Source organism: Mus caroli, chromosome 16, assembly GCF_900094665.2.
Source record: "Mus caroli chromosome 16, CAROLI_EIJ_v1.1, whole genome shotgun sequence".
Classification (NCBI taxonomy): domain Eukaryota; kingdom Metazoa; phylum Chordata; class Mammalia; order Rodentia; family Muridae; genus Mus; species Mus caroli.
The window spans coordinates 32,910,216-32,922,262 of NC_034585.1; the positions used below are offsets into that span (position 1 = coordinate 32,910,216).

At 45.5% G+C, this 12,047-nt stretch overlaps 1 protein-coding gene and 1 long non-coding RNA gene across 3 annotated transcripts in view; one reads left to right on the forward strand and one right to left on the reverse strand.

Moving 5' to 3' along the window:
* Parp14 (poly(ADP-ribose) polymerase family member 14) overlaps nt 1-5,809 on the reverse strand; it is a 38,869-nt gene extending 33,060 nt beyond the window's left edge. The window contains exons 1-2 of one of the 2 annotated variants that reach the window (XM_021184803.1): nt 5,476-5,809; nt 240-379 (exon numbers count right to left, since the gene is read on the reverse strand). In XM_021184803.1, the coding sequence (XP_021040462.1) occupies nt 240-379; nt 5,476-5,662 (327 nt within the window). In that variant the 5' untranslated portion in view covers nt 5,663-5,809. The remainder of the gene's footprint in view (nt 1-239; nt 380-5,475) is intronic. The other variant, XM_021184802.1, reaches the window with a different exon arrangement.
* A 110-nt stretch (nt 5,810-5,919) lies between these two features.
* LOC115029548 lies at nt 5,920-10,642 on the forward strand. Its single transcript, XR_003835109.1, has 3 exons — nt 5,920-6,238; nt 6,593-6,746; nt 10,560-10,642. It is a non-coding gene; the product is annotated as an uncharacterized LOC115029548 (long non-coding RNA).
* The last annotated feature ends 1,405 nt before the right edge of the window (nt 10,643-12,047 follow it).

Below are 12,047 nucleotides of genomic sequence, written 5' to 3' on the forward strand. Positions count from 1 at the left end.
TTTTTTTTTTTTTTGGATACAGTCTCACTATATAGCGTTGCATAGCCTTGACTGGCCTGGACTTACTATGTAGAACAGGCTAGTGTTGAACTCTGCCTACCTCTACCTCCCTGGAGCTGGGATTTAAGGCACGAGCCACCTCACCCAGCACATCTTTACCATATTTTCATCACTGAGATCCCCTACGTACCTTGGAATGCCACCTTGTGTCCTTTTGAGTCCTTCCTAGGTTTCCTTACCTCTTCTGGAGATTCCTTCCTTGACTTCTTAGAGACTGAGGCTTCCTCAGGGTCTGTGGGCATCTGGACAGTCAACTTGAATGTTCCTTTTTCTTGCCACACTAACTCATGATTCCCTTTCTCCAGAACGTTCTGCCGAACTGAAATGTTTAAAAAAAAAAAAAAGTTTTAAGCCAAACTGCAAGCGATCTTCACTTACATAATTATTTACGTGATGTCTACAGTTTACATTCATAGCGGTTCAGCCAGCGTCTCTAAGAAGCAAACTCTGTAGAAGAAAAACTTACCAGATGGATTTGAATCGCAGCTTTAAACTTACGTTGTGTGCCTGTGGTGTGTGTGTGGATAGATTCCCACCCCTGCTCGTGTGGGGGCCACAGCAGGACACTGAAGTACTTCCCTCCGTTACTCTCTGTCTTCTGGCCTGGAAACCAACTGGGTCTGTCACTGAACCTGAAGTTTACCCTTTCGGCTAGGCTTGCTGGCCAGAGAGCTCTGGGGATCTGCCATTCTACCCTCTACAAGGGCACTCGTAGCCATGCCCAGCTGTTACAAGGGTGCTGGAGATTCAAACTCTGGCCTCACATCCACCCAACAAGCTCTCTTACTTAGTGAGCCATTCCCCTGCCTCTGAACTTACTGGGCTGTTGTTAAGACAAGGTCTTACTATGGTAGCCCTGGCTAACCTAGACCTTGCTCTGTAGACCAGGCTGGACACACTGAGATCCACCTGCCCCCTCTGTCTCCCAAGTGCTGGGGTCAACGCATGAACTGTCATGCCCTGCTTACTGTCTATAGTTCACTGCTTTAGATTAGTTATGGAGCATGCCCTGGGGGCCTCGAAACTACCAGCTTGGTTGCCCAGCTCATAGTGGCAACAGTCTCAGAAGTCCAGAAGCCTAAGGGAAGGATGTTAGGGCATTGGAAACCAATTCGGTAAGAGGAAGGGGGGAGGGTGACCCTGGGACCTGCCTTGTGCCACTGGCCCAAAAGCAGCAGGCCAACTGACTGTAGACTGAAAACTCCAGAATTGTTGAGCCCAGATAAACCCTTCCTCTATTCAAGCTGATTATATCAGATACATTGTCACAATAACAGAATGCTGGTGAACACCCTAAGCATCCTGCTAAACAAATCTTACTTAGGAAGACTCAGTCTTCTTGACTTGAGGTTTGTCTTGAGTCAGTGTACTAAGTGTGTTACATTGAAGAAATATAAAGAGTTTAGTAGTATAGTACCTATACTATACTTGGTAGGCACTGAAGGCAGAAATATCTACAATGATGGGGACGACTGGGCATATGAAAGCCGTGTTTTAGGAAAGTGGCCCAGCTGGCCATTATCAGAATGACCAGGAGTCCAGCCATTTCAACCAGCACATTAGCTTACAATGATAACCCATAGTTGGTAGTAAAGGGTGCAGAAAAAAATAAAATAGAGGAGATTTGCAAAAACAGAATTAGAGCACCGGACAGCTGAACTACAGTGAAAACTGAGCCGAGTCCAAAGCTTTGCATTTGATTTCCAGCTCTGTCATAAACTACCTGGGTGGCTGTAGAGAAATAAACGCCTCTGTTGCAGAAGTTTCGACATTTAACGTACTCTCAGGGAATGCTGTCAGTCATATGAAGAGCTGTGAAAAACAGAAACTGCAAGCATCAGAAGCCAGAGACAGAAGAGGAAAATCAGTGTAGCTCAGACCAGGGAGAACAGGAAAGGAACAGGAGGGGCGTGGCCAGCATAGAAGATGATGGAAACAGGTTTAGGAGAGAGGTGGGGAGAGCCGCTGCTGTTCACAGCTGCAACCCAAATGCTGGGCTCCTGTTCCGCTCTGGTGGGCGGCTCTAATGATCTCAGCGCCTATCATAAAGGGAGGCCGAGATAGCTCTCCCGCCTCAGTCATGAAGAGGGCAGGCCAAAGGGGGGGATCTCACTTAGACGTTTCCCCCAGAGACAGGAGTTACAATCCATGTAGGAAGGAACATCTGGCTCTAACTGTATTCTGTGAATAGACAGGAGTTTCCAAAGAAGCAGTACTGGCCTGTGGAGAGGATTGAGGTCTCCGTGACCTAAATGGAAGCCTGTGACCTAATATCATGTGTCTATGTGTTTCGCTCCTTTTCTTCTACCCTGGATTTGGTAAAGTCCATCTGAGGCATTCAGACATGGCTACCTCTTCATAGACTGGGTGCAATGTGTGTGGACATAAGGACCCTTAGAAAGCAATGGCGGCAACAACAGAACGAGATCCCCGTCAACCTGTATCTGGGAGGAGGAGGCAGACTTCTGGTGTCTAACCTCCCCTTTGTGCCTACCTCAGGTCATCTATGTTCTGTTTTACTTAAGAAAATGGTGGGTTCTAGGGTTGGAGAGGTGGCTTCGTGGTTGAGAGTTGCCCGGGCGTGGTGGTGCACACTTTAATCCTAGCACTTGGGAGGCAGAAGCAGGTGGATTTCTGAGTTCGAAGCCAGCCTGGTCTACAAAGTGAGTTCCAGGACAGCCAGGGCTACACAGAGAAACCCTGTCTCGAAAAAACAAACAAATAAACAAACAAACAACAAGAGTACAAGCTGCTCTTCTAGATGATGCAGATTTTGGTTACCAGCATCTAAAACCGACCTGCACAGTCTGTGACTCCAGTTCAGGGGGTCTGAGGCCCTCTTCTGGCCTCGGCAAACGCTGTATACATGTGGTATACAGACATATGCAGGCAAACACTCATACACATACAATAAAAGTAAATCTTTTTGTTGTTTGTTTGTGTGTGTTTGAGGCTGTGTTTCTCTGTGCATTCTTGGCTTTCTTGGAACTCACTCTGTAGACCAGGCTGGCCTCAAACTCAGAGATCTGCCTGCTTCTACCTCCCAAGTGCTGGGATTAAAGGTGTAAGTTACCACCACCCAGCAAGATACTATTTATTTACTTACTTACTTATTTTTAAGAGGATGAGTTTCCTTACGTCAAGGATACCTAAGCCCTTGCACAATAAACAGGAGCCACATTGAGACTAAAAAGTATAATAAAGTGTGCCCATCTGAAATGGGGCTTACGGTGTTTTGAGTTAGGGTTTGAGAGGGTAGTTCATTCACAGAACAACTGCCTGGCAGGCTCAAAGGGGAAAAAACACAGGAAATCATGCTTGCTTTATTGTACACAAATCCAGTTAGCCTACAAAGGTCAGATCTTCCGGTTCCTACCTCTATATGCTAATTTCTGCTGGGAAGGGGATACTGAGAGGCTCAATAGTACTATCCAGCTATTGTAGACACAAGTGAATAGTTAGGCCTGCTCAGGCTCCTTCTGGGCCAGAGGGTGGTGCTCTCTACAGGAAAGAAATGCTGCTGCGGGGAAATTCCAGATGACTTCCTACTGAGGAAACAGTGCCTCAAGTAGGAAACCGAAAGTGAATAGAGAGAGATTCTAGTCACCCTAAAGACTGTCCCCTCAACAGGGTTAAATTTTAATAGATTTTGAGTCATCTGTGTTGCAAGTGAAACCAGAGGGATGGCCTGGAGCAGCCTGGATGAAGTGGGGGGCTGTGGGCTAGGAGCCCTGTAGGGAGAAAGCCAAGCAGAGATCCTGCTTTTGGTGGATTTCATTGAGCCCAGCCCTTCAGGGTGGAACCACCGGGCCAGCCCAGGGGTCTGCGGTAAAGGCTAAAACTGGAATTGTATTATCACAACAATTATTTTTCCGTGCCATGTATTTCAGTATACTATCAATATCTTAGATAGTCTCTCAGTCCCTCTGTTTTGTTGGTTTGATGTTCTCGATAAAACAGATTTTTTTTTTTAATGTTTAGCATGTTCGGGTCACTTCAGAGGGCTGGTGGTACACGATCCTTATTCAGTCGACACTCACTGTACTACTGTGTCTAGAGTGGAGCTGGAGAGGTCTAGTTACCCCAACCTCTTGTGACCAGGATGCCAGTAATCTGCACCCCTACCATGTGACCTTCCTTTGAGGACAGTGACATTCTAGAGAAAAGTGCTCTCCATACGGGTCATGTCTGCTGGGATACTGACAGATGGAATCAAACTGGGACCCCTCTACAGTGGTTCTCAACCTGTGGGTCGCGACCCCTTAGGCTCTTAATGATCTTTTCCTGGGGATTAGATTCTGGTTCATAATAGTAAGCAAAATTACAGTTATGAAGTAGCAACAAAAATAATTTTGTGGTTGGGGTCACCTCAACCTGAGGAACTGTGGTAAAGGTCTGCAGCATTAGGAAGGTTGAGAATCACTGATCTAGGAAAAGTGAAAAATGAGATTCTCACACTCACTTTATTAGCTAGCTAGCTGCCCATGAAGGCTCCCTTGTGAAATCAAACCTGTGTTTTCCGGAAGGGGTCAGAGCCACGAAGGTCTCTTGAGCCCTCCTACCCAGGCTTCCTGAAACCCTGTGTTACACCTTTCTCTTGTTTTCATTTTTTTTCCTTCTTGGGTCTCTGCTGGGCTGTTACCTTACCCACTGCCCGGCCTCCTCAACCTCCTTTCCTCTCCTCTGGCCCAAATGTTCCCTCCATTCTGCACTCTGAGGATGACCCTGGTCTGCAAAATCTCAGATATTAACACATGGTGGATTTCCAGAAGTCTGGGACTTCCATTCACCCACCTGAGCGAGAAATGAAGGCTGGGCCTCCTTTGCAGAAGGCCAATAGAGGTGGGGAACATTCAACTGCTTAACTGTTCAGGAACTATCCAGAGATAAGGGAACACCACCAGACCCTACACCAACCTGGATTCAAAGCTTACAGCCATCTCAGGTCATCTTGGGGCTGAAGGACAAGGCAGGAACAAGACACCACCACCCACCCCTCCCTCCCCCACTGTGGCACAAGAGCTCCAGGGCTTTTCACTTCCCAAGCTCATCTCCCAAAGAACCCCGCGGTGCTAGCGGACCCGGGACTCCTCCCGTTTCTTAATTCTTTTCCTGCCCCACCTGAATAATAAAAACAGGACAGTTAAAACAACAAACAAGGGCTGGAGAGATGGCTCAACCTTGAAAGGCTAGGCTCACAACCAAACAACAAACAAACGAACACGGGAAGGTTCACAGATTGCTCCAGGGAGCTACTGGAAAAGCAAGGGGAACGCCACTCCCGGTTGCGCTCGCCACCCAGATTCTGCCTCCAGGATCTCCGGCACAGAACGAGCTGCAGCGGAGGGCTAGACCTGGCACCCATGGTCCCGAACCCCGCGCGAGGCGACCCTCCCCGACCTTCGCGCCCCTCACCATCCTCCGGGGAGAAGAGCACCCGGAAGCGTGCTGGGTTCCCCGGCTCCGGGACGACCTCGCACTCCCCTCCTCCGGATTTCTTCCGGCTCTGGAAGTACATTTGCAACTTGTTGATCAAGTTCTTTGGGGGGTCGGGGCCCCAAGAGCCCTCGACCAGCAGCGGGAAGGAACCCGACGCTGCCATCCTGACTGAACTAGGAAGCGGCGACTGCTGGGTTGTCCAAAACTGCTCAGAGTTTTAACATTGAGATAACTTCTTTCGCTTTCATTTCCTGGAAATCCCTCCCCGTCCTTAGTTTCTATCTTCACCTCGCTGTCCCAGGATTGGAATAGTGCAACAATACACACACACACACACACACAGCTGCCCCCCCCCGCCCCCCGTCCCCGCACTTTGTTCTCCTGCCCTCAATAGAAGCGAGTCAATCCTCCACCCCGGCTCTAGCCTCCAGGCCACCTCCATAGCGGCTCCAGAGCTGGGCCCCGCCCGCACTCCACCTGAGCTACAGCTGAGCCCTGCTCCATCACTAGGATAGTTTCCGCATACCTTTTCAGAACCCGCGCTGTATAAGAGAAGGAAAACGATCCTCTCAGGACGCTCCCTGCTCACTTGGGGGACCATCCGAGGGCATCTGACCTGCCTTTTCCTTCTTCTGAATTCTGTTTTCTCATCTGTGCATACTTTGTGTTTACAAACTCCCAGTATTGAGGAACGCGTGCTGGCGTCCATGCTTTCTGGGTGTTCAACGGAGGGAGACAGGTATGGGGACACAGGAGACGGTCGACAGCTCTAGGGAAAAGTACACAGGTGTTGTTGGAGCAAAAGAGCATGGGCTCCCAGCCCAATTATGGAAAGATCAGGTAGCACTTCTGGGCAAGGGACGTGCTACCTGAGAGCCTAAGGACTACTAAGAAATGACCTTAGAGGGTGGGTCTCTGGGGCTTTGTGGTTCACTTACACAAAATAACTTAGGCTGCTGCATGGTGGCTGAGTTCGACAGGAGGGTGAGAAAGCAGCCAGGCTGACCTGGGTGCTCAGGAGAGGGCTCTGGTCCCGCTACTGGCCTAGGGCTCTTGGGGCTCCGACACCCGCCTCCCCCATTCCCCTTCCTAGGAAGAACTTGATGGCCTCTAAGCTGCCATTGGAGACAAGATTGGTCGAAGGATATGAACAGTTCATCCAGGAGTGGTCCAAGCAACAGGAGTGAGGTGCGCCTACTGTGACCGGGATAAGAAGAGACTGGGAATCTGTATATCCTCAACGCGTGGTGAGCGAATATTTGGGATACACATTAAAGCAGGCTTTGCCGGTCCAGGGCTAGGGTATGGTGACCCTCTCGGGGCCCCTGGTAACACTAGGGAGATGGAGATGGGGGGCAATGGGGAGTCTGAAGAGGACCGAGGTCTGAAAAAAAGGAATCCTTTTTGCCGAAGCAGCAAAAATACTCAGAGCCCCCCCCCCCTTTTTTTTTTTTTTTGGTTTTTTTCGAGACAGGGTTTCTCTGTATAGCCCTGGCTGTCCTGGAACTCACTTTGTAGACCAGGCTGGCCTCGAACTGCCTCTGCCTCCCAAGTGGTGCCGGGATTAAAGGAGTGCGCCACCATCGCCTGGCAATTTTTTTTCCAGATCTTTCCAAAACTTTGAGTGAACAGGAAGACCCAGGAGTCAGGCAGCCGTTGAGGGATGGGGGTTTGGGCTCAGAAAGTTGATACTTTGTTTCTTGGAGTTAAATATTTTTGAAAACAGAAACGTCCTGGATATGGGCAAATGTTGGTACAAAGAGGGATGTGAAAGATATTGGTGGTGTCAGTCAGGACGTCCCAGGCGCCAGCAGCTAGGCATTGTTAAATGAAAGCCGTGGTCGGGGTTTGGAGGTGGGGGTATAGATACCCCCACCTAACGTTTTTTTACAGATAGGTCCCATTTCTCTGTAGATTGTAATCAGACCGATCGCACAACCCAGTGTGAATCTTGGTAACGCTGAAATGCTTCTGAAAGCACAATAACCAAAAATTAAATCAAAATCAACTACATAGCATTCCGTTGCTTACCGGTGCTGTCTCCTGGCATCACTGAAGCCTGTGTTCTGAGCACACATGTGCACTTTTGCACATATAAGATCTTCACACTAGACAATACCAGTGAACACTCTCTGAAACACTCAGCTCAGATGAGAGACTATGATGTGGATAACGGTTTTTAATGTATACAATGTTGCTGTTCTTTTTTTTAAAAACTAGATTCATTTTTTTTAAGATTTATTTATTGTATATGAGTACACTGTCACTGTTTCAGACACACCAGAAGAAGGCATTGGATCCAATTATAGATGGTTTTGAGCTACCATATGGTTGCCAGGAATTGAACTCAGGACCTCTGGAAGAGCAGTCAGTGCTCTTAACCGCTGAGCCATCTCTCCAGCCCACAATGTTTCTGTTCTTACAAACAAAACAAAACAAACAAAAAAAAGCACCTTAATGTCTTAGTAATAGAAAGCAGACTTTTAATATGTTCCTGCTGTCATTTGTCAGGATGACAAGTTAGTCTATCTTTGGATCGTACCATGTTAGAATGCTTGATTTTAAAAATTGCTACTTCAGAGGCTGGAGTGCTGGCTCAGCAGTTAAGAGAACGGGCTACCCTTCTAGAGGAAGACAATCAAATTAGCCAAAAGAAAGAGACAGAAGACCCAAATTAATAAAATTAGGGATAAAAAGGGAAGTGTTACAACAGACTCCAGTGAAACTCAAGATCCTTAGGAAATACGTGGAAAACTTCTACTCGGAAAAAAAAAAGTTGAGAACCATAGAAGGAATGGACAAATTTCTAAGCTCCTGCATAGTAACTCACAACCACCTGTAACTCCAGTTCCAGGAAATCCAGTAAAACTTCCGGCTTCTGTGGACACTTCACACGTATGACGCACAGGCATACATGCAGGCAAAACACCCATACACTTAAAATAAAAATAAATATAGTTAAATTTCTTTCAATGAATTTTGGCTTGTGATTAAGACAGAATTTCGATTCCAAGTTCTGAAATGGTCCTAAACACACTTCTGTCATTTTATATTGTGTATTTAATTCAAAGTAGGGTTCTCATCATTGACAATTCTAAAATTAAAAAAAAATATTCTGAAGAAAGTTGAAAGGGCTTCATGTCTTGCAGTAGCAAATATTTGAGCCATGATTTAGTTCTCTCTATAAAAAGAAACACATTTGTTACAATGTGCAAATTTGCTTCCATTTACAGTAAATGGTAAAAGCATATGTGAACTCAAGAATCATCTTAGAATGATTTTCTTTATGATTTATCACCACTAAGTGCTTAGTTTGCTTGTATACTTTGTAAACTGTGTCCCTGAGGTTGCATTAAATTTTGTCAGATGTGAAAGAAAGATATGAAATCTATCTCAAGTTCTGTCCAGTTCAAAGATTCTTTGGAGAAAGACAGAACTTGAATATTGTTACTTAATACCAAAGAACTGAATCAGTACAAAGAAGATCAGAGATGCACGGAAGAGAATTTACTGGGCTTTTAAAAATTCCTGATCTTTAAATAATGCTGAACAGTATCCAGGTATCTTTCTCCAATTTCAAGCATTCTGCCTGTAGATGGCGCTCATCATCTGAGCCAAACAGCTTTGGACCCGGTGGGTGTAGAGGGCTTGGCTAGGTAGGCTAGAGTGCTGACTTTTCCTGGAGTTCATCCCTGTGTCACCCAAACTACGAAGAAAATTGACAACTCCAGTTCCAGGTTGTAATCCACCATAGTGCAGGAGTCACAGAAACAAGACTTTGAGGGGGCATGAAGAGTTTGAGGTGGCTGTTACATTGTACCCACAATCGAGGAGAGGGGGATGAATGCTTCTGATCATCTCACTTTCTCCAGGATTCCAGCCTAGGGAATGGTGCCACCCACAATGAGCAGGACTTCCCACCTCTATTTACCTACATAACCCCCACAGGCATGCCTTGAGCTCCATCTTCCGGGTGGTTATTGAGATTAAGCACCACAGGTGGGAAGGAAAGACAGTATCTTCAGAAAGGTACAACATGGGAACTAGAGAGATGACTCAGTAGTTGGGAGTCCTGGCTACTCTTCCAGAGGTCCTGGGTTCAATTCCCAACACCCACATGATGTTCACAACTGTGGTGTACAGGCATAATATTCAGGCAAACACTCATTCACCTGAAATTATTTTTTTTAAAGAAAGCTACAACTTAATCATGTGTAGTTTGTGCAGAATAAAGAAAAAAAAAAAAAAAAAAACCTTTCCTGGACTTCTGCCAGATAATCACTGAATTAGATCCGCATGGGAACCTCTCAAGACTCACAGTAAACACAGCACAATTGCATTCATACATCTTACTATGCACAATATATACCAAATTGATACCATGAGGGGCTTAGGAGGGAAAGTTTGTCTCTATGTGTTTATTGTAAGTTTTACTGATAAAATGATTAAAATGATAAAATATAAAACATTGTATTCCACAAAAATCAATCTAAGAGTTGGGTTTTTGAAAATATTAACAAGACAGACAACCAAATTAGCCAAAAGAAAGAGACAGAAGACCCAAATTAATAAAATTAGAGATAAAGAGGGAAGTGTTACAACAGACTCCAGTGAAACTCAAGATCCTTAGGAAATACTTGGAAAACTTCTACTCGGAAAAAAAAAAAGTTGAGAACCATAGAAGGAATGGACAAATTTCTCAATGCATATAACCTACCAAAATTAAACCCAGAAGATAGAAATAACTTAAACAGACTCACAACCATGAGACTGAAGTAGTGATTCTAAGTCTGCTCACAGGGCTGGAGGGATGAATCGGAGGTTCAGAGAGCACACTGCTTTTGCAGAGAAACTGAGTTCTCAGTCCCCATGTTGGGTGGTTCTGTAACTGCAGCTCCAGGGGATTGATCGCCCTCTTCTGGATGCCACAAATATACACACATGGTCAAAAATAAAATAGATCTGTGTTTTAAAAGTCTCTTCACAAAGAAAGGTCTGGGACTGGATGAATTTACTGCTAAATATCACTTTTTCCCCCTCTTTGGTTTATTTTAAAACAGTCTCTCCTGCTTCCGGTTTCCAACTGAGCCTGGAGATGATCCTGTGCCACAGTTCTCCATACCTGGGTCCTGCCTGGAGAGAGCTGGTCTCCCAAGAGTGCTGACACACAGGCGTAAAGGAGGGACACAGTCAGAGACAGCAAGACCATCTAACACCAGAGATAACCAGATGGCGAGAGGTAAGGGCAAGGACATAAGCAACAGAAACTGAACTCATCATCAGAACCTAGTTTGCCCAACACAGCAAGCCCTGGATACGCCAAGACACCAGAAAAGCATGAGTCTGACTTAAAATCACATCTCATGATGATGGCAGAGGACATTAAGAAGGACATAAATAACCCCCTTAAAGAAATACAGGAGAACACAAGTAAACAGCTAGAAATCCTTAAAGAGGAAACAAACAAACAAACAAAAATCCCTTAAAGAATTGCAGGAGCCGGTAGTGGTGGCACACCCTGGTAGGATTTGCTGAAGGAGGCAGAGGCAGGAGGATCACGAGTTCGAGGCCAGCCTGGGCTACACATTTTAAAAAAGAAAAAAAAATTGCAGGAAAACACCACCAAACAGGTGAAGGAATTGAACAAAACCATCCATGATCTAAAAATGGAAATAGAAACAATAAAGGAATCACAAAGGGAGACAACCCTGGAGATAGAAATCCTAGGAAAGAGATCAGGAGTCATAGATGCAAATATCACCAACAGAATACAAGAGATAGAAGGGAGAAGGGTAGAAGATACCATAGAAAACATTGACACAACAGCCAAAGAAAATGCAAAGAGCAAAAAACTCCTAACCCAAAACATCCAGGAAATCCAGGACACAATGAAAAGATCAAACCTAAGGATAATAGGTATAGAAGAGAGCAAAGATTCCCAAATTAAAGGGCCAGTAAAAATCTTCAACAAAATTATAGAAGAAAACTTCCCTAACCTAAAGAAAGAGATACCCATAAACATATAAGATACCTACAGAACTCCAAATAGATTGAACCAGAAAAGAAACTTCTCCCATCACGTAATAGTCAAAACACCAAATGCACAAAACAAAGAAAGAATATTAAAAGCAGTAAGGGGCCAGGTGTGGTGGCACACACCTTTAATCCCAGCACTTGGGAGGTAGAGACAGGCAGATTTCTGAGTTCGAGGCCAGCCTGGTCTACAAAGTGAGCTCCAGGACAGCCAGGACTATACAGAGAAACCCTGTCTCGAAAAGCCAAAAAACTATGTCCCAACCGGTAAGAAGGACACATGCACCACTATGTTCATAGCAGCCTTATTTATAATAGCCAGAAGCTGGAAAGAACCCAGATGCCCCTCAACAGAGGAATGGATACAAAAAATGTGGTACATTTACACAATATCTACTCAGCTATTAAAAGGAATGAATTTATGAAATTCCTAGGCAAATGGTTGGACCTGGAGGGCATCATCCTGAGTGAGGTAACACAATCACAAAAGAACTCAAATGATATGTACTCACTGA